General features: G+C 34.4%; 1 protein-coding gene across 5 annotated transcripts; it reads right to left on the reverse strand.

Moving 5' to 3' along the window:
• Positions 1 to 1,368: 1,368 nt before the first annotated feature.
• LOC100247382 (uncharacterized) lies at positions 1,369 to 20,575 on the reverse strand. Of its 5 annotated transcripts, none has more exons than XR_009466034.1 (16): positions 19,910 to 20,546; positions 18,008 to 19,347; positions 17,730 to 17,911; positions 16,934 to 17,133; positions 16,628 to 16,696; positions 15,465 to 15,537; positions 12,468 to 12,624; positions 11,873 to 12,164; positions 11,654 to 11,768; positions 11,348 to 11,511; positions 11,067 to 11,141; positions 10,484 to 10,910; positions 9,947 to 10,011; positions 9,356 to 9,409; positions 7,903 to 9,236; positions 1,369 to 7,552 (listed from the first exon to the last, which is right to left on the reverse strand). XR_009466034.1 is itself a non-coding variant. In XM_010649482.3 (12 exons), exons 1-12 carry the CDS (start codon positions 20,324 to 20,326, stop codon positions 10,722 to 10,724), a joined length of 3,273 nt encoding a protein of 1,090 aa, XP_010647784.1. In that variant the 5' UTR covers positions 20,327 to 20,546; the 3' UTR covers positions 10,305 to 10,721. The 5 variants fall into 5 exon arrangements, 1 of the variants encoding a protein (XP_010647784.1); XR_785437.3 differs by adding an exon at positions 19,457 to 19,508 and having other exon boundaries at positions 1,369 to 9,236; positions 19,910 to 20,023; XR_785434.3 differs by having other exon boundaries at positions 1,369 to 9,236; positions 19,910 to 20,575.
• Positions 20,576 to 23,721: the final 3,146 nt, after the last annotated feature.

The following is a 23,721-nucleotide window of genomic DNA, read 5'->3' on the forward strand; positions in this document are numbered from 1 at the left end:
AATGATGGAGAATTTTATTGAAAGTGGAATATCCTTGTCAAAAATGAAGATACGATAAGACCATAGAAAAAATTGAATCTTACAAAAACTGAGATTGATAAGTGAGATAATATGAAAAACAATGATTTGTCGACGGAAGAATCTTGTAGAAATAAGATATCATTTCATGATGATGAAGTGACAAAGAAAAGCACAATATATATACATATTTTTTTGGAGTTTTCCCGTTTGCAATTTTTGTTTTGAAAATTCAAATTTCAAAATACAATATTTAATTGAAAAAGAAGACAATACTTCTCGGATTTTAAATACGGCCATCAGTACCACCCTTCTTGTATTTTTCCATTTTGACAAAAAACAGCCTATATCCATTTTCCTTGCTACCCGTCAAAGTAGGTGTGACAATGTGCAGTCTTCCTTCTCTCCTTCAGGTCTTATCATTACTGTCATCTTTATGAGATCGACAAATATGAATAAGAGACGTTTTTTAATCGAGGGACATATTTAAAATTTCTAAAATGTGAGGATTATTTTCAATTGAATATTATTTTATCATTTTTTTAAATAACATGATTTTAAAAAAGCGTACATTTTTTTTTACTTTTTCACAAATGCCGTGCATTTTTATCCTTTACAAAAACCTAAATTTATCTCACCCGTGGCAAAATCGTGAAAAATCACAGATTTGAAGAAAAAACAATAATAATTTTCTCTTTATATATTACTCATTTAATTTGTATATTATTTATTTATGAAATAATTACAGAAGAATTTAAATTTAACTTTAAGAACGTCAAAAGTACGACCAAAAAAATAAAATTATGAAAAATAAAATTCTTGCACAACAATATTTAATTTTGATTCTTTCCTATCTAGTTTCAAGTTTTACAAATTTTGTTTGATTTATAATTTTTTTTTTCGAAAATAGATTTGCATTTTAACTTACCAAACATATTTTTGAACAAATAAATAAATAAAATTGATTACCTATTTTCTTCAGATAACTGTTTAAAGAAGATAAAACAAACAGGTTAATGCCTGTGTATGACGCTAATGCCTGAGCCAATATGGAATTAGACCATTTGCTTTAGGATCAACATATGAGTAGATGGATTGTCCCCATGCACTTTCGGCGTTCCACAAACCCAGGCCCACATTTACCATATTTCATTAACCGAAAATGGAAATAGATCAGCTGAATCCATGGTCGAATGTGAATACATCAAAATTTATGCACAAACGAATGGCAGCGGCAAGGCAGGGATTTGGTGCTGGATAGGAGTTGATGATTTAAATATATATATCACCCTTTAGAAGATGGCACTTTCGGAATGCCAAATTAATTCAACTAGCAACATCCAGAACACGTACAAACCCAACTTTATATAAATAAAATCATGTCAGTTGAACACTTGGAACTTCATATCAAGTTGAACTTGGGCAGATACAAATACATTCAAACTTGATAGTGCTATGCAGACTTAACACATTGGCCAAGGGTGCTACTTCTCATTAAGTGACAATTAGCGGCCCTAAAAATCAGCCATTTGATCTCACAGGCATCAAGAAAACGCAACATGGGAAGTAGAGTGTCCTCAACAAACACCAGAAGCACCACAATCATGTCAGTGCAGAGCCCTCAACACCACAGCAGCTCCATTTTTGCCTACCTTACTATTTTCCAAAACACCTTACTACAACTACCCCATGCTTTACTCCTCCAAATTACCAACTGTAGCACCACCATGGCGCTACCATCAAAACCACCATAAGCCCATATATGTCATTTTGTATGCATGAAAGCACTTACCCAGGTGATACCTTACGCCACAACACCCCCCAACACACAAGACGTACAAGACTTCAAATTACATGCCAGCTAGAGAAAACCAAACTGCTGCCAAATATGAAAGCCAGCCCTAAATTACCACATTAAGTTTGCATTATACAAAACTGAATACGGCTAACATTACAGAGCCTCACTCAGCTCTTTTTCCTTAAGTCACACTAGCAGGAAAATGAGTTGATGCAAATATTCTACTACTGCACCCAAGCATAAAAACCACATCATAATATTTGCCATGTCTCAAGCAGAAAATTAACTACATTTATGCAAATTGAATCAAGGAATCAGAAAATTTGAACATAATGTAGAAACAATCCAAAACATAGAATGAACACTTTATTCAAAGACCAATTTAGCTTTACCTATAACGGGATGTCGCTCAATCATGAAACTACAGGTTATTGTTATAAAGGATCTCACACAAATAGAACTATCAATGGATCAAGCATTAGCTAAGCTATCCAACCCCCGGTTCCAATTATTTCTCTGCTTCTGAATCATACTGGTTCTAGTTCTGATGCAATTAATGAACCCTGACCCTTTCAATCAAGAAACCATTAGCTAAACTGCATTATTTTTTGGCTATAAATTTAAAATAAAAAAATAAAAACAGAAAAAAATAAAAATAAATAAAAATACAATGAGGAATATACAGCTTTGCTCTGTAAATGTAGAAATGCAGCATATTTTGCACATAGTGAATTCTAAAGTGGTATCTGATCAGGCTTACTTCTTACCACTAATAATCTTGAAAACAAAATTGTTATTAATTCTAAAGAATTGGACCTAGATACAACAAATTATAAATGGGCCTCCTCAGTCATCATCAACACACCCTTGCACACATGAACACTCTTCACACACGAGAGGGAGGGAGGGGAGAAAATTTTTTCATTTGTTATGGGCAGAGAGGGATAGAGAAGCATGAAAAAGGATTTGACAAAACCAATACCCAAAACCATAGCCTAATGAATAATACATATAGAGTCAAGCCTTCATCACACCCCAACTACGCCTGCACACTTCAACCTGGGAAGCTAAGATCTGCAATCCCTGCACAGCACATCTTGGGACCCTTGAACCCTTAGATACCTCAAACCCTTCACTGAATAAAGCTTTGGAGTAAACTGCAGTTGACTCTTATCTAAAATTGTCTCCAAGCTGTCATACTCAAGTCAAAAGTTCTACTTTACACAAAATGATACACATAGAAGCCACAGTAACAAAAGAAATTTACTCCCAAGGGCTTCCAGGGCCCAAAATCTCAATTCCTAGGGATAAGCAACCTCAGAGAATCAGTTGTCCCCTAAAATGAATAGTCCACACAAGATATCCTTGAAGAATGTTTAAGGAGCCATACAGTAATGCACCTAAACCTATATGAGCATTTCTGGAAAAACAACTTACCACACCCAACAAAACCATACTCAAGTCTTGAATTGCTTTAGGCAGATAAAGCATATCCAAGTATATGCGATGCATGTGAAATTCCCTAACATAATTTAGAAATATTTTACCCCTTTTCATTTAAATTTTCAGAATCCTGAAGATCGAAGTATGCTGTTCTTTAAATTCTTAAAATATGATAAATGGGTATCTCAAGGGATCTGTGAGAGACAGTATGTTCAGGAGGAACAACAAAGCAAATCATTGAGGGGTAGGTTTGCAACTATCACTACATTGTCATCTATTTACCAATTTAAGCTTCATTCACAATGCTAACAAAATTTTTTGGAAAGATTTTTAAATAATGAAGGGCAAAATAGTAAACCAAACCACTCCAAAGGGAATACTTAATAGTGCAGATAACAATTTTTAAAATTCAAGGGCAACACAGTGAAACAAGTCACTTAAAAAATTCCTCAAGAGAAGCACAGATATCAAAAACAGTGAACTGAACAATCTCTCCTGTACAGGAATTTGACTAATTGTATTTAATTTGAATGCTTCTTTTTCCTTTTTTACTGTTACATGTATTTAGATTGGAACCTCTATGAACCCCAAGCCAACCTCATGTCACCGGAGCCAGGTTTGAATCAACCGCTAACTGACTATTTCATATAGGTGGACTAATTTTGCTTTTCATTTTGTTTTGGATATCTTACCTATAAAATCCAACCACAGGCAAGTGAACTGCTATTCACTCCTACACAAAGCCATGCCTGTTCAATGTTTTAGCAACAACATCTTGCTGAAACCTACAGCTGCAACATATCCAGTGGCCTGAAACCAGGACCAGTTCCAAGAATTGATCAGGCCTCTGCCAGCTAGGAACCATTTTCTTTTTTTTGATAACCGTGGATGTTCGGGCCAACTTACGCGCACCTCGACTAATCCCACAGGACCCTGAAGTTAACGACCGAGTAAACCTCCAGTGGCCCTGAGGGGACTCGAACTGGTGACCATTGCCAGCTAGGGAACCATATAACTTTGTTTGCCCTTTTGGTACACTTCTTTTCATTTTTTTATGTTCATAATGCTTTAAGAAAATAATAACAAAACAAAGGCACAGAATTTTATATTTACATGTTAACAAGTGGTCCATGAGATACAATGTAAAAGTGATTTAGCTTAGTAGATTCTAGATTGTTTTGATGGGCTCTCTGTACGTTTTACTTAATTGATGCCACTTTAGTCATCCTCTTTCGTTTCACCTATTTTCCATTCACTATCAACCATGGCAATGATCTATGATGTTTGCAGGCAATGTAGTTTCAGTTCAAAAAACTAGAAAATGCATTAATCCTAAGTTAGAACAATGGGAAGATTTCAAATTTTAAGGTCAGGTCAGGCACAGCTAAGGCCAAACATATGTGTAATTTTAGTAGAATGAGGATACCTGGGAGGAAAGGAACAATTCAAACAACACCTTGAGGTCAAAAGGCTGAAAAGCTCACAATTTGTGATCCTTAGGCAGAGATTCAATAAAAACTACAGCACATTAAGCAATGGAGTAATAGAAAATCAAAGTTCAACAAGGCTAGTATAGGATGTATAATCACTTCATGAACAAATAAGTGACTGCTAATACCCATGAGTCCAGAATGTGATTAGGTAAATTACACTGTAGAGTTAGCACAATGATAATGAACATGCTAAGGATTTTAATAGACCAATGTCATCCAAAACTAGAATACTTTATTTTCCTAATATGGCAACAAATACACTACCCATTACAAAATGACGGGAAGCACATGCACATATATTCCATGTTAAAGCATGTTAGAAGGGGATAAACACATTTAACCCCTTACCTTAGAAGCTTCTCCCCTCAATTCACAATCATAAAAGATATAGAGGGATCCCCAGAATATTATGTTACAACCTTACAATCCATATGGAGATCAAAAGAATAACACAATAAAACCAAAATAATTCATAAAAATAATGTGCCATAAACGGTGGAGCTGCATTTAGAACACAATCATCATGACACACATTTTCTAATTTTTAAACTGTAAGTAATACACCTCACAATAGGATACCATAGCCTGATCCAATTTGATCCATAATTTGAGGCCCAATCTCTCATTCATCGTGCTTTTGAGGACCTGATGATGGTAAGTTATATGATATTCCCTCAACTCCACCCTTCATCTATGCAAAGGACACTAAAACTTCAACTGGCTTTTACACCACATACCAAAAACCATAAAATAGGAAGGCACAAGAGGACTGACTGGTTAATTAGACAAGATTTTCTGCGAGATTTCTTGATGCAATGGTAACTTTTTTATTAAGTTTGTTCCTACTCTTCAGACAAAAGAAAAGGGGCAGCACCTGAACTAAGTTTCAAGTGTTCTTGATCCTGACTACCTTACATTGGTCCTTTATATCCATCATGAAGCAGCACAACCAGTTTAAATGACTTGTCTGCACCAACAGAGAGACACTTGCCTACCTCCAACATATTCAGGACACTGACAAATCCTAAGTAGTAAAGTGTCATCTATTTCAGATCATTATTGTCACAAAATATTTTTAAAAATAAATTAACCCTACATTGTTAATTATAATGTACACTATCATAAAACAAACAGGAGGTTCGATCTCTTACCCTTATATAATACTTTAAAATACCTAAAATAATCTTAATAATTTTAAATATAGGACAGCTTCTCCCCACTCAGATCAAGTATCCCTACAACTCTCAGTACTCACAAAAAAACATAACATGTCCCTGAAACTCTCCAACAACTCATGAGATTCTCTGTGACTTCCTCATCTTTTCTTAGGCATAGATGCACACACATTCTATTTTCTACCCCTTCAAATTTATCACAAAAGCTGATTCTTTAACAGGAGTAGAACAGTTTTGAAAAGCATTAACCAAATACATTTCTGCTTTTCCAACATATTCCCTAGGAGATGGAACTAAGAATCGAATAGATATCATGGCAATCAAGTAGAATCACAAAAATCACTATGGGTATGTTTGGCAAGTGGGCAAGAGCAACCCACTCATGAGCAAAGGTTATACTTACACCAATTAAGGCTATCCTATTACCACATTGTTGGACGAAACCACCAGTTTCTATTACAATGACTATGGCTATTAAGGTTATTCTAGTACCAGAGTGTTGGGAAGCCTTCTGCTAAAGACCAATCAACAATAGCAGTGCACTTAAGCTGCTATTCATTAGTTATTCCAGAAGCTCGCCACATCTGAAAAAACCAGGATTATTTGTGTTTCCTGGAAACTCCCACCCACACCTTTCAACATTTCTTGGCCCATTATTGCCCAAAGCAGCTGGAACACTAGGTTCAATTCAGTAGGATGGTTTAACTATGCTTCCTAAATGGAAAAAACGAGCACTGTGAAAATATGTGTCACTCACCAAAGAAAGATGATGGACAGTCCCCTGAAATGGACAGTGGACACTGAAATTTCAAGAGAGATTAAAGTTCATAGGACAAAAGAGCTCCTTTATATATATATAAAAGTTTTATTCTCATTACACCTAATCTGTTTACCTGATCCATATCTCAAAGATTCAGAGTAGATTCATTGGAATATAAGAGAATCAATCAGTTACAGAATGAGTTAGTTACTGATCCTACTATTAAAAGAGAACAAAATATAAAACCTCATTTATGCCTGTATTCATTTTTTGGGCATATACCCTGGTACCGCAATGTAAGCTAAAAATTAAAAATATCCATTAAATACAACTTAATTTTGAGAAAGGAAAGATACAACCAATATTTCCATGACAAAATGAATTAATGCTATCATATTATCATGGTCTAGCTTTATCAACATTGTTTTCAATGTGAGGACATAACGCAAATGCTATTTCAAACTGAATATCAAGAAATCATCATTCATGACTGCAATGGTAGGTTCCTTTTCTGTGGCCATATTTTACACGATACTTTCTGCAATAATCATGTTGTAACATTTTCAAAATTTTGGAAGGATCCCCTTCCCTGCAACTTTTGGCTGGCTGAACTTCTAATAGCTCTACTATACACATAACCGTAATGTTGAGTTCTTTAAGTACATGTAAGTACTGAAAGGGTATTAGAACTGCCCCACCCATAACCTTGGAAGTCAGCTAGCCAACCCCCCTTCTTACTCGACCTCAGATATAATAATAATAATAATTATAATAAAGAAAGAAAGAAAGAAGAGGAGAAAAACCTCCCTTTCCCCTCAATGATAATAAGGTATGCATCAAAGCCCAGCAACTTGTTTGTAGCACACTGAAACATTTTAGGTTTGACATCAATTTTGATCCCAGTCAGGCAAAAAAATTGCTCATACCTACTTTATACACAACTATTTATAACGTCTTGAGTTCCTTAAGGGTGTCTTTGGTAAAGGAATGGAAAATAAGATGGGAAAGGAGGTGAATCATAATTCCATATAGTAAATTAAAGTCATAGTAAGAGTGGGATTAGGTTTCTATAACAATAAAAATTTTATCCATCTCATTCTGAAAAACAATCCAAACATATGAATGAATGGGAAATGAAATTTATTTCTCAATCCTATTCTCTATTCTAAAGTTCCAAACATGGCCTAAATGTGTGCATGTAATGAAAGGGAATACCTTAGAAATGCCCCACCCATAAGGCTTGAGAGCCAGCAAGCAAGCCCCCCTTCTTACTCAACCTCTTAATCTTTTACAAAAAAGAATGGAAAAGAAAAAGAAAGACACTCGCAACATGTTAGTGGTATACTGAAACATTTTAGGTTTGGCATCAGTTTTGTTCCCAGTCAGGTGGAAAAAGAAAAATAAAATAAAAATTGCAACACCACTAAAAGAAACAGGTCAACATGTGGCAGTTACATGGAAAAGTAACAAAAAATTTTGCCACATACTAAAAGGCAATTCAAAGACCACATAGAAATTGTTACCAGAAACCATGGTTGAAAATTTCAGGATATATCACCGATATATTCCTGAAATATCGGTTATTGGCAGCCACCGATAGATATATTGGGCAAACATATCGATATTTCCACAACTTTCGGTGATTTTTCAGCGATTTATCCAATTTTTACCCATTTATCGGCGATTCTACTAATTTTGCGGTCTGGTCAATGCAGGCAGGCTCAGTCAAAGTGCGGTCAAACCCTCAAAAATCTTAAATTTTGGCTTGTTGCAAGCATTGGGACTCAAACCCAAGCCAAAACAAGCAAAATCAGCCTTGGCTCACCACTAGGCTAACTTGCCCTTTCATTAGACTAAGTGCACCGTAATAGATATATACTAAAACCATCATAAAAACGAAATATTAAAAGAATATTTTAACAAACAAATTAATTCTAATTAATTTATTTTTAAATTTTGTTTAATTGATCACTAAAAATATAAAAATTATCGTGATAATTTTCTTAACAGTTTTTTTATCATATTTATATATTAAATATAAAAAATATAAATATTTAAAAAATTTATACATATGTTATCATTTATTTTATATCAATGAATATAAATGAATTAAATGGATCATAATTTTAATATTAATTATATTTTAAAGTTACACATACTATAATAAAATGTCACAATATTATTATCTAATAATATTTAATGTAACTTAATAATGAATATATACTTATAAAATTATATTTTTTATCGATGTACACAATATTATTATCGCATACGACAAAGTATATCATACATATATTAATTTCTCTAACAAAACAACTTCAAAATATTTATTATTACTTCTTATATCATTTTTTTTATAATTTTTCTCAACGTCTTAATGAGTTTTGATCGATTTTTGTTCCACCGATATTTCCCGATATATCCATAAAAACAGATATTTTCATTCTTGCTAGAAACCATGAATAATATCCAAAAACAGAATAGGTTAAGACAAATAAATAGAATTTGAGAATACTTACAGGTTTTGAAGAATTTTGAGAGGATGTACCCTAAAAAGACAAAATCTCACATCAACATATTGATCTTTCAAGGAGTATACTACATGTATACTGTCCCTAACCTATTCTTTAAGAGTAAAACATGAGATTTTAAAAGATGGGTAACTTACTGAGATTTATTTTCACTTCATGACCACTGCAGTGTACATCCCCAGTGCGAATGCCTCCAGAATGACCAAACCATGGATCAGATGTAATGCAATATTATTAGAATATGCATATATGTAAAATCAGAAAGAATACAAACAATATACTAAGCACCCAAAGCAGATATCACACAGAAACCACTACTTCACTGGAAAAGTTATTTATAAAAAAAAAAAATTGACCATCACACAACTATAAGTCTGACTTATGCCTGACAAAGATGTCAAGACAGGAGGATGAAGAGCAAAAAAAAAAAGGAAAAAGGGAGAAAAAACAAGTCACTGTTATAGACAGTAGTACTGCCACTTAAAAAACATGTTTCAAAATGCATAAGCAAGCAATTCAGTCCCTATTTCCACATGTGCCTGATAAGCAAATGCCAAAGGTATGAATTCTGGCTATAGAAGTAGCCCAATTTCAATTCAACCATTATGAATTTACATTCAAACCCAGTAACTAATTTTGAAGGCAACAGGAAGATGAAATTTTAATCAAGCCATATCATGAACTTTCAAGGGTGTCACAGTAAGCTCCCAATAAACAAACCAAGGTACCTTCTCCTGGGTGCCTTTTAAGCATCTAAGCACGGAAGGATTGCCTCATAGCACTGGTAGATATCCTGAATGAAAAATTCAATTAGACTCTCCAGGACTTAATCAATTGAATAAAATGAACACTGAAAATTAAAAGTAAAAATAAAAAGGGTGTGGGGAAAGATTGAAGAGAATGAGAAACGGAAAGATAGTGCCACAAATGCCTTAAAATGGATAGAAATTTAATATCCAAGAGCACTGCAACAAATTATCCAGGTAAACCAGGAAAAAGAAAGGCAGAAAAGTGGGAAGAAACAGGAAATTCCCTAGCTACATTCAACAAAGGTTCTTAACTATGAAAACAATTTACAAACTCGTATGGAATTAGAATATAAGGCCATTAGTAATTTCCCACCAATTTAGATGCAAAAACATATGTTCAGAGTACAAATATAACTATGATGGAGTAAACAAGGATGAAATGTGATAAAATCTTCATGATAACCATCATCAAGAATGATTACAAGAGAAAAAAACGCCTTTGGCGAGTTGTCTTACAATAGAAACAGAACACATTCCAGTGAAAGAACCGCCAAGTAAGGAGGTCTCCGGACCAAACATCTTCCATTTGACTTCAACCAATGCCAAAAACTGTGTTGAAAGCTCTTAACCCAGCACAGAGAAGATAAAGACAGATAAATGCCCAATGATTAGAGATCTGAATATAAATTTAGGTCATAATGTACAAATATCAAGCGCAACATCTATTCTGGAGTCAGAAAATCAGCGTCATTGTTCACTTGCCCGTGATGAATGGATGACACAATGCTTGTGAGACTGTCATCCTCTTCTCCGGATCCAACACAAATATTTTTTCTAAAAGATCTTTGAAATTCACTGCCATCTTTGGGTCCTCACCAGGAGAGCTTGAAATTATTGTACCAATATCTTTTGGCCTTATGTTCATAATCAGCCTTTTTATTGTCTGCAAAAGTAAAAGTTCAATTACCATTACAGAGGCACCATAAAGCCTCTCATCCATGACAACTATAGATACAAATATATTTTTTTTTGGATAGTCGACTATATATACAAATATAATAAGTAAATTGGCCAAGAATGTTAGGAGTCCAAATCCTACCTTCTTTGTGACAGGATCCTCCTCAGTGGCATGGAAATTAAGGTCCTGATCAAAGTGCTGATCAGTAAATGCTCCCTGTAAGAAGAAAGAAAAGAGCAAAAAATATTCAAAGCAATTAGAGAAGAATTATATCCACAATGTAATGCAGCCATACAGAACATATATACAAATGTAAATTGCATAGCATGTCAAGTTAAACCGCTACCAAAAAACCAGCGCAAGCTTCAAAGAAGAAAAGGAATCTTTGCCTGCATCTCTAAATAAACAATTTAAACTCTAACCTTTCGAAGCATCTTTTTTGGAAAAGGACCCTTCAACTCCATGTGAAGCCGAAGCATGTCATTGTTTGAAGGACCCGGAAAAAGAACTTTTCCCGTATAAAGCTCATACAAACAACAACCAACAGACCAAATATCCATGGGATGGTCATAAGGCAAGCCTAGAACTGCAGAAGGAAAGAATTAGAGACTAAATGATTTAAGAGACAGCATTCTCCAAAAATAATTATTTGGCAAACTACCTAACTAAAGAAGATTATATTAATCATTTCAAACAAATCAACGGGATGGTTCGAGAATGGGACTTACTTATCTCAGGGGCACGATAAAAGCGGCTCACAAGATATGGTGTAATTTCATTTTTACCAGAAAACATGGCATTACCAAAATCACAGAGTTTCAGGACATTTTTGGCCTCATTTACCTGAAAGAGGCAATGAATATATAGTAAAATTCAATGCAAAATTTATTATAACAAATAAAAAACTAAGGCAGGCAACTGGACATAAAAGTATACTTAAAACCTACCAGCATATTATCTGGCTTTATATCACAATGCAGAACGCCACAGTTCCTAAGATGCTTGAGAGCAATGAAAAGCTGTTTAGCATATGCCCTTACAGCAGTTAATTTAAGGCCAATATTACGACCGAACTTCTTTAGAACCTCACGGAGATTCATATGAAGAGATTCAAAAACTAAACAAAGATGATTCCTGTATTTGAAACTAGAGAGAAAACGAACACAATGACGCTTGTCATCTGGATCTGCACCTACTAATTTCTTTAATATGACCAACTCTTCCAGACCAGCTTTATACCTGCAAATAGTGGAGAAAGTTTAGAGCAGATAACAGAACAGAACTCTTCAGCAGGCCAATGGCAAATATTCATGAGAAATAATCTGTCTATAACAACATTGCAAAGTAACAAGTAACAACAAAGTGCAGCAAAAAAACTATTCCAATGACCTAGTGATTGAATTTAAAAATGATTGAGTCCATTACTGGTATGCATTATGCAAATCAGATCAATCCAGGTGATAGTAAGTTAAAAAAATGCAGTATCCATGGAGAAAACAAATTAACATACAAGGGTGGGCAAGGGAGATTATGGCCACTCACATTGTGTCATTATTTCGTATGATTTTTATAGCCACTTCTTCTGGCTCACCATTCCCAGCCTTAAGATCCTTTGCGCGAACTACTGTTGAAAAGACACCTTTTCCATGGGCAGCAGTAATTTCATATCGACCATCAAGTATCTCTCCAAACCGATGACCTGAATCAGAAAAGTAATCGTTGAGAGAGAATTAAGGTAATCATTAGAAGACAAAAACTGATACAACCTAAAAATACAGAGTTCAACTCAGGGGTACTTGAATGACTTCTTAGCCTAGATGAATAATACACATAAATTGTTCTCTTAATTGTTTGCCCTTTCAGAATATGGTATGTTCAAAACAGACTAACTTGATGCTAGACATGTTTGGGGAGTTGTATTTATCACCATCACACATGCACCCAAAAACAATATCTTCTATTTCACGACACTTTGTGATCAAAAGAAATTATAATAACAATTCTAATTAGTTGTATCCTACTTTGTGCAAAATAATGTGCTTTGTAAGTTGTGTATGGAGCAAGGAGAATCAGCAGATCATCTCTTCCTCCATTGTTCAGTGACGTTGGGGTTGTGGCACAAACTTTTTCAGCTAGCCAAGATGGATTGGGTACCTCCGAAAAGCATTTCAAACATGATGTTCATCAATTATAAAGGATTTGGCAAGTCCAAGAGAGGGGTAATTCTGTGGCAAAACGCGTGTATAGCGTTAATTTGGGTTGTGTGGCCGGAAATAAATGCTAGGATATTTGAGGACAAAGCTAGGAATTCAGAGAATCTTGGGATTCCATTCATTTCCTTGCGTCCTTTTGGGCTTTTTGTTCAACGGGTTTTAAGGGCATCCCCCTTAATGTATTACAACTTGATTGGCTAGCAGTGTGTAGATCCAATAGTTCCAATGGGACGGCCTAGTGTATTGTTATTTTTTCGTATTGTTTAGTTTTACTTTTGGCGGGAGGATTCCTCATCCTCCTTTTGTACTTCTTTTTCTATCAATATATTCACGCGTGGTTTCCTATCAAAAAAAAATAATGTGCTTTATATGAATAAAAAGTCAAACCAAACAGCATCAATGCACATTTTGCTTTTAGCATGTAAAATTCATTTGTGATAGTTTTTTTTTTTTTAAGGCAACAAAATCATATATAAAGAAATGCCAAAAAAGAGAGGGTGGACCCCACATATACAGACAGCATACACAGAACAACCCAAAGTATGCATCAAACAAAGTTAGCCCACAAAAACAAGGTAAAGCTAACCACAATAAAGAGCATCTAAGAAATTCAAAATAGAGGGGTTCTCCAACTCCAAAGAATCCCATGAGCACTCTAAAAGCAACCATATGAAGAAGTTCTTTAACCTTTGATGTGAAAGCTCTTGATCTTCAAAAGTCCTTTGGTTGCACTATTTCCAAATACACTAAAATAAGCAAATTCGAGCCAAGCACCAAACTACTCTTTTCTTCTTATTTAGCCCCTTAATTTCCTTTCTAGAAGGAGATATCTCACTAAGGCTGAAAACACTCAAATCAAGCCAAAGATTGCTAACAAAAAAGTCCATAGCTCTCAAGCCTTATCACAATGAGTCATAATGTGATCAACTCATTCTTCACCATCCCCTCTTCATATCTACAGTTAAGATCTTCCCCCAACAGCTTCCCCAGCAAAAAAAAAAGTTCTAAGATAAGCACAAGATTCCCAGATCTCTTTGCCTAGAAATACTAAATTATTCTCCACCCTTAAGGAATTGTAAAATAACTTGACACTGAAATTTTCCCTCCTATCATCTTTCCAAATTAAAGTGTCCTCTCCTTCTTGCACTTTTAACGGGTAAATAAGCTCCCACATCCTTCATCTCCCAAGCTTGAAAGGGCCTTCTAAATTGAACCTCCAATTGCCCACCTCTGCCTCCTCTTTCCTATAAATCTGTAACTGTAGCATTTTTGTGGGATGCTATTTTGAAAAGAGTAAGGTATGCATCTTTCAAATTAAACTCTCACGCCCAACTATCCCACCAAAATCTTGTATGTGCACCATTTCCCTTCTCTTCTATCTCCCTGAATTTTCTCAAAATAATCTTCCTCCACAAGCTCTCACTCAAAAGAAAATCTCCATTACCATTTGCCTAGCAAGGCCTCTTTGAGAGCCACCAACCCTCTTAATCCCAGCCCTCCATGCTTCTTATCTGTACACACATTTGGCCAATTTACCAAATGGATCTTTCTTCTCTTTCTCATATCTCCCCATAAAAAGTCTCTTTGAATTCTCTCTAATTTGATCCACACTTTTTTGAGAATTGCAAAGAGGGACATAAAATAGATAGGGAGGTTTGATGATAGAGTGTTCTTAATAAGGACAAGATTTCTTCCTTTGGATGGGTATAATTTTTTCCAAGCAACCAATTTCCTCTTAAACTTCTCCTCGTTTGAATCCCACACACCACAATGCTTGTTAGGGGCCTGAAGAGGTGAGCCTAGATAAGAAGTAGAAAGTTCTCCTACATATAATGCTCCATCCAAACACCAAATAAGAGCTGCCATCATATTGAGCCCTGTGGAAGGGAAAGGAAATTTGCCTATAAGATTTAATAATTATTGGTGTGGACTTCCAAGGGTCCTGTTTGGATAGATTTGAATTTTGCTCTTAACTGTAGAACTAATCAAAGAACAAAGTACCTGTTGGGTATTAGGTTTGGAAAATGAAAGTTCATTGTGTTCAACATCACATAAGCAAGATAAAGAAAGTCCAGACAGCTGTAATATTTAAGGTAAGAAAAAAGAAACAACTGAGTTGAACTGGGTTTTAATAGGAGACAAATTTGTAATGCTTTCAAAAAAAGAATAAGTTCTGCAGACATTTTCCAGTTGGGGCTAATTATTAACAAAACTAACAACAAATCATTCAGGCAATTAAAAAAATAAAAAGATGATGGCTGGTCAAATACTGATAGAAAAATGAAAATAAAAATAAAACACAGATGATGATTCGTCAAATACTGACTATAGTATCCCTCTGCATCATCCCAATTGTCATGAAGACCACTCCTTTCAATTAGTAAGCCATCTCCTCTTCCCTGAAAAGAAAAAATACCAATCAGGTCAAGCATGATTGAAATAAGATATTAGTTCCAAAATCACAAACAAAGGTCACTCAAGGCATTAATAAATAGGACACAACATATACGTCAGGAGTGAACGGAAACCTCTCTTATGAAGATCAACAATGAATTTCATAAAACAAGATGGTGGACTAATATTCTTCTTTTCATGCTAACATAATTGAACAGTCATACTAGGACTTAAACTGTCATGTAACACCTTTTTGTCTTTGGCTCTTACAACAAGAAAACCATGTTTCACGCTAAAGACCTTTTGTTGAACAAAATACAAAGCAGAAAGAGAGTTGAAAAGGGAGATATTTTTGATAGGCAAATATCAAATCTATCAAAAGAGCATGAGAAAAGAAAGCACAAAAGTATACGCAGTGTATACACAGACGCCAAAAGGCCATACAAAGCAAAGAGAGACACAAAAAACAGTATTCTGCCCCTACATAGAGCTCATCCAGAAAATGAAGTGCACCATGGACAAAGAGTAATCACCTATATACACTCTAACCCATCCCAAAAAGTTATATTAAGGATGGTTTGATTGCTTGATAGAGAGATATTCTTTACTAGTAAAATTCATTGGAAGAATGATTGCACGTTAATTGAAGAAAAAAGTAGAATTTAAAATTTAGAAAAAAAGTAGAATTCGGAAGTCATAAAATCTAGGAACCAAAGTGCATGATCTAAGTATTTAGCCACATCTCCAAGACTTAAACATTTTTTGTTTCAAAAGGAAATTTAATGTTTGAGTGGCAGCTGATCTACATTATCAAAATAGGTGGGACCATTTTTTTCCAATTATCAACATGAGACCTAGAAGAGAAAATCTAAAGATCAAACCATCACATGGTGGGTTGAGAGGGTGATATTTAAGAGGTAATGACAAACTAAGACCACAACCTTAAAAGAAAAAGGAAACAGAGAACAAAAAAAGGGTAGAGAAAAAGAAACATCCATTCCTTTCAAATACCATAATTATGCACTTACACAAAAATATGGGGTAGAAATGTAGAGAATATTAGATAAATAAAGAGCTCAAAATTGGGACACGTACCGATTTACGAACTCCTGCTGGTGACTCTCCAAAAATATCATCACAGAACATATCATCTGGTCTTTCACTCTGCACAAATTGATAAAATAAAAACCATACACCTCATTAGAATCTACATGTGAACCCAAGGTTATGTTTCATCAAGCTTATGAAATATAGCAATAAAACAACTAAAAAAGCAAACAATGTTTAGAAGATGTTTTTAAAGGTATGTTTATCAAACATTAGAAGCACAGCAACAGATGGAGCACAGAAGGATGCACAAAGTTAGAACATGTACAATACTTTCAGGGACAACAGACACACCTTTGGAGTGCCCTCACCCAGACCCCCGGCACCAGATGTCCTCTCAGAGGCAGAAAGTCCATTTTGTGGAGGTGACTTCCCCACAGAAAATGATGGATCAGCATCATAGGTATCTGTACCATCATTCTTCCCATCGGGAACCTCTGGGACCATAGTTTCAGCAACTATTGTCTCACTGGGCTGCTCCACAGATTCCTTATCTGGGCCAAGTAAATGCAAATACGAATTAATTAACATAAAGAATAATATAGAAACTCGAAAAGACAATTTGATATCCATCCAAGAGGCTACAGCCAAGTAGATAGAGTATAAAAGGTTAGACCCTCAAAAAGAAGAAGATACCATGTATACAGTATTTCATTTGAAAAAGGTATAACCCAGCCCATCTCAGACTGATCAAGGGCTTGAATATCAAGCTTATACTTGAGCTCCCCAAAGCAAGCTCACAAGCAAGTTAAACCAGCTAAATTTATAGGCATCCCTAAGTTCTAACATTCAAAGCTTTAAAAATAATTATAGAAGGAGAAAGGAGAAAGGAGAAAGGAGAAAGAAAAAAAGAGAAAAGAGCAAAAAAATAAAGAAATCCAAAGTAACTATTAACTATTGGGTTGACAATGATAGATTTTGTAGATTGGCTGAGCTTAAAGTAAGGGGAAGGGTTTTTTTGTTCATCCGCTCCTCATCTAGACTAGGCGTATTTTGTTTGCTTTGAGTGTCAATTGTTGCACCTTCTTTTAGGCGTTTCTAATATATTCTCTTTTTGCCTATAAAAAAAAATATATTAACTATTAGGTACCTTTCCCTGTATCCTCTGTATGAGATGCAAGTTGTTGCTGTGAGTGTTGACTTTTATATTTTTCTAGGATGGCTTGTCTTCGCCTTCTACTCTCCTCCTTAATTCGGTTAAACTCTTCCTCTTCCTTTTCTGCTAGTTGCAATGTAACCCTTTCCTGGTAGTCTTCATGCTCATCTTCATCTCTGTAACACTAGAATTAGTAATAGAGAAACCAAAAACAAAAAAGAGACCATAATTGATCAATAAATCACATGGACCCTTATGAAGAAAAGAAGTACCTATTCAGTTTGTCACCATTCCCTTCAAGCGAATCATTCTTAGAACTGAGACCTTTTTCTTCATCATTCTTCCTTGTTCTATGCCTCTGATGTTCTGTCTCATCATGTCTTAGATACCAGGAATCACCATACCTATCTCGATTTCCATAACCATCATTAAGAGTTTCGTATTTATGGTGCCTGCTAACTCTATCACTCTCGGAATCCCTAACTTTATCCCTACTTCTGTCCCTTCCACTCCCCCTCTCTGATTTCCTGTCCCTGGCCCTATCCCTGTCGTTCTCCCAATCTATGTCCCTATTTCTATTTCTATCTCTCTCCCTTGCCCTGTCCCTGTCCCAGCTCCTATCTCTTTCTCTCTCCTGTTTCCTACCCCTGTCCATCTCCCTGTCTGTGCCCCTATCCTTCTCCCTTTTCCTATTCCTATCCATCTCCCTGTCCATGCTCCTATCCCGTTCCTTCTCCCTTTTTCTATCCCTTTCCCGGTTCCTCTCCCTCTCCCTCTCCCTACTTCTGTCTTGCTCTCTCTCCCTTTGCCTTTCCCAGTCCATCTCCCTTCCTGCCTTAGCCATGTCCCATGTCTCCCGACTTTGATGTTTGTCCCCTCTCTGAGTTTGTCTGCTATGACTACTACTACGCTCTCTTTCCTCATCCCTCACCAAATCTCGGCTAGGATGTCGATAATCCCTTCTTCTTAGAGCCATTTCTTCATCTGTATCATTGTCAGTCCTTCTGTTACCAGCATAACTTGAGGCATTCCATTCTTGATGGTGGGTTGCTTTAGATAGGGCCACATCTTGCAAAATGCTTTGGGAACGAGACCGCTCCCTAGCATGATCATGTGACCTTGATCTGCCCCTCATATGGACCTTATCTCGATATCGATCATGAGTTGGTGAGTGTGCCAACTTTTTGTATTTGTCCCCTGCACTTTCAGATGACAATGATTTTCTCTGGTTTTGTAATTCACTTTTATCAACCTCATAATAACTCTCTGTCTTGCCATATCCTTTTACAGGAGATTCACATCCCGAATTGTTCTTCCGATGAGATTCATGGCGAGCATCCCTATTCATATCACCATCTGGACTACCAATCGAAAACAATTCTTCGTAATGCTTGGCACTTGGATGCCTTGACAAACCATCCTCACCATGGATCTTATTACCAATTTTAGCTTCATAGTCTGATTTGCCTGTCTCATTTACTAAATCTGAATCAGTCACCAAATCATCATCACTCCTATACTCTTGCAATGTATTCAAATTTCTAGCAACTTTCCCTCTACTATTAGCCATTGCGCAAAATTCTTGTTGATCACCATTTGCCATATGACCATCCTGAAAAACAATGCAAAGGAAAAACATATAAACACCCCAAAATAAATAGAAAATGTGGACTAAAAAAACTACTAAAGCAAAAACATGTAACCAGTTCTTAAATTCTTACAAAATCAATTGTAAGCCATCAACTCTCCAGGTAACGCCTACAGAAACTGTGCCTGAAAAAAAAAATTATAATGACAGAACACCCAGCTCTTGTTTGCAATACATGTTCGTGTGGCATAATCAGGCTCTTACAAAGTCAGGAGAAATACACTCAGGTTCATGTTCTCGTAGTACAATCAGCCTCTTACATATTCATGGTAAATTCACTCTGTTACACTTACGATGTTTCATAAGAGAAACAAAGAACAACATAATACTTCAATTTGGTGGCTCCAAAAAAAACAGTTGGCAAAATAAAACAAAATTTCCAGTAAACTATATTTTATTCAAACATTACTTAGCTTAGTTAACATTAATTGTTAAATGCTAATTTGATTTTAATTTTCCTCAATTTTCTCAACAACCAAACAGAAAGCAAGGGGAGAAAAACAACGGAAGGGGAATCAGAACCCACCAGATTTTGAACATCAGATACATCACGAACTTCCAGTGCTTTAATCTCGCCAGACTCAACATCAGAATCAGATTTCCTCTTCTCAATTGCATCACCACCAGCCCCAAACCCCTCTTCTTCGACAATCTCACCTTCTTCCATATCATAATCGGGTCTCCAATTGGAACCCGATACAACAGCAACGACAGTAGCAGCGGGCTGTGGTGATGGAAGAGCCACAAAATCTTCGGCCGCGTGTTTTCCGTCGCCTTCGGCTTCATGTTTTCCTTCCCCCTCAGCTTCGTGTTTCCGGCTGCTATGGCGGTGGCGGCGATGGTGGTGGTGATGACGGTGCTTACGGCGCTTGGAGGAGTCATCGGCATCATCATCAGAGGATCTTCGGTGCTTGCGTTTGGAATCCGGGGTATCGCTGGCCATCGTTATCGCAGCAAATCTAGAGTTTAGGGTTAGGGTTTGCGAAAGCGAGGAGATTCTGAATTGAGTCTCGTGGGTCTGGTTGGGCTAAACACGGTTTTGTGGCCCGCGTGTCGCCAATATGGCTAATGGTTGGTTTTATATGTGAAGCAGCAGACTGGGGACTTTTGCGTATGGCCGCCTCTCCTCCTAAATTCCCAAATCCCAAATGGGCAATGCTTCGTACCCGAACGGGGTGCGACTTCCCGTGTTAAATAAAATAAAACCAGAATAAGAATTTAAGAATTGAACTCCTGCTTAGAAATATTTTTTAAAAGTAAAATTTTTATTTAAAAAAATATTTTTGAGAAATAAATTTTTAAAAAACAAAATTTTGTTTCTTAAAATAATTAACAAAGTTGTAACAAACAAACCCTTAGTGCAGTCACCGATTTTACCGAGGAGGCGTATTTGCTGCAAACAATATCATGGAAAAATCCTTCAAATGGCAAAACAAAAATATCAAGTGGGCTACATGTCCATTGACAACATCCCTGCACTGAACCAAACGAGGCCCAATTAGGAGCCCAAGAGGGCGAGCGGGCAAACAATTACCACTAACGGCCCAAGAATGCGAAGTAGCAAATGACGACATTCCTAAGTTACTCCATTGCATGATAATGGCAAAGGCTATAGTGTCAATATTTGCAAAATATTGGTCATATCCAATGATGAAGATATCGAAAATTGATCAAACATCGAATCATTCAATTTTATGAAAATATTAGAAATATTGGATTTCCAAAAAAAAAAAAAAATTAACTAAGTGAGAAATTGATGAAATTTCATAAAAATATTTTTAAAAAAAACTTTAAAAAATAATAAATTACTTTGATTTTATCGAATATCGAAACTTTGTACAAATTAAACTCTAGTGATTCTATTCAAAGGTGTTGCTAAAATTTTTTTAGATAGTTGCAAACTTCAATCCCAATAAATGGTTGGCATTTTGAAGCTAAAAATATTAATAAATATGAAGTTAAAAGAAATGATTAAATAAATAAAAAAAAGTTAAAACTATTAATTAAAATTTCTTATATGACCAAGAAATAAGATGCTAAAATATAAGAAGTGATAATATTTTTATTATATTATTTATTTTAGAATTATTATTAATTGTAGAGTTTTATTATAATTCAATTTATTTATATTATTAATAGTCATCCAATAATATTAATAATTATTTAGAATTTCTCCTTAATACTTATATTCATAACTTATTTATTCTTTTACCAATCACCCGATGTTATCTTATAAGATACACATTTAAAAATAAGTAAATGTTGATATTTTAGTTAATATTTCATTATAATTATGACCATGTTTGATTAGTTAGATATGATAAGATAGAATAAAATTTGTATATTATATCTTATTGAATAAGAAATACAAATATTAAGATATCATTTTAAATGGGAAATGATATTTGTAAATATCATTTCCAATCGATATGAAATCATAAGATGATATATATTAATTTTACAAAATAAATATAGAATAGATATTATTTTTCAATGTCACACGTTTGTTTAAAATAAAAATTATATTATATTTCAATATCTGCTATTAAAAAATATAAGATTTTTATTACGTTATTCAATAATATTTATATATATATATATATATATATATATATATGATATATTTTATAAATATTTTTTAGTTTTTCTTTTTAATCACAAATTCAATTTTCAATCAATCTTTTATAATTTTTTATAAAAAATAAAAATTTGATAAAAATTAAATTTATGATATAGTAGATTGTTTTATCTAAATTCATTATTTTCTCTTATAAATAAAACAAAATACTTAGGTGGTATTTGTTTTTTTATTTAATTTTAAATAAAACTTTAATATTTAATAATATTAAGTATTAAATTGTTTATTTTTTAAATATCATATTTTTATTAAATATTAAAAAGTAAAGAAAAATCAATATGTTTTCTTTTTCATTTAAAAAATGTCAATTTTTTTTTCATTCAAAAAAAATTATAATAAATCATAAATAAAATAAAATAACAAACAACTTAAAATCTAAAAACAAATTACTTTTAATAAAAGTAAAAATAAAAATAAAAAATCCCCTCTTACTCAATTTGTAATTCTAACACATTTCTATAAAGCATCCTAATCATTTGAATTGAGGTTGCAGTTATGTGGATCCTAATGATCAGCCTTTTAACTCTAACCGCTTTAAATTAATGGTTTAGATATGATTGAATGTTGATGTTGAATCCACTGTTAAGATGTGTTGAGATCATGTGATTCCTTCTAACTCCACTTCCATCTTAGTAGGCATCAAACTGTTAAAATATCATTCCTCACGCTTTAGGGAGAGGACAGGTCCTTCAAGGAACCCTCTCATCAACCACCCATTTGTTGGGCTTTCACAATTGTGCACATCATCAAGTGTTCATCAAAAGCAATACCTTGCATCTTCCGGGACAAAAAAACCCATGCCCCAGCAGCCATGGGTTCATGACTTAGATTGATGGCCACAAAATTTGATATAATTTGCTAATACTATTCAAACTCAACATGCGGTTTTATAGATTTATGTTCAATGTAATTGGACTTTAGTCAAATTTCGTATCAATTTACGTAATTTATTTAATAAATAAATAGTTTTTTGCTCAACTTATATAACAAAAAAATTGAGTCACAAAAATTTGAGTCAAATTGACCTATATAAGAATCTTGTTCATTAACCTAATTATAATTTTAAACTATTTAACATACGTTTGAATTATTTTAAATTTATTTTTAAATAAATGGATCCATTGAATCATAAATATATTTTATTAACATATTAATTACATACATTTATAACGAGAATCGAGGCTCTAGACAATGGATCGCTTACTCTAGATGTACTGGAAAAAAGAACTAGATTGTGTAATGATGCAACTAAAAAAGAATACTTGCCTAAAATTTATGATCCTTTCTTGAACGGACCACATTGTGGAACAATAAAAAAAATGTTTTCACCTTCAATCATAAATGAAACTTCCAGAGAAAATCCCATAGAGAAGTTTCGCATAAATAAGATTTACGGTATCCTTTTTGCTATTGATTATCGAGAATTTGATTTAATACCTAACCCAATCTAATTATTCAATGAGTTAAATGGATTACACGAGGTGTTGTATGATTAATAATTAGGTAACATTTCGGTTTATATTTTTGACGTGATTATTATTCATACTGAGTTTGGCTTAACCTATATAATACAACACTTATATTTTGACACGACACAAATATGACTTACTAACATTGATTATCACTCGTCCTTTGGACCAAAATCATCTCACAAATTTAGAAATTAAAGAAAAAATGTATTGAGTTATATGGTACCACAA

The sequence above is a fragment of the Vitis vinifera genome, chromosome 1 (genome assembly GCF_030704535.1).
Source record: "Vitis vinifera cultivar Pinot Noir 40024 chromosome 1, ASM3070453v1".
NCBI classification, from domain to species: domain Eukaryota; kingdom Viridiplantae; phylum Streptophyta; class Magnoliopsida; order Vitales; family Vitaceae; genus Vitis; species Vitis vinifera.

Bases quoted from the DNA above. Each gene is read 5' to 3' on its own strand.
- LOC100247382 (XM_010649482.3), bottom strand. From the start codon at position 20,326: ATGGCCAGCGATACCCCGGATTCCAAACGCAAGCACCGAAGATCCTCT. The intron at 17,912-18,007 runs GTACTTCTTTTC...CTAGTGTTACAG, and splicing joins AATGGTGACAAACTGAATAG to AGATGAAGATGAGCATGAAG. The intron at 10,911-11,066 runs GTAGGATTTGGA...TTACTTTTGCAG, and splicing joins AGGATCCTGTCACAAAGAAG to ACAATAAAAAGGCTGATTAT.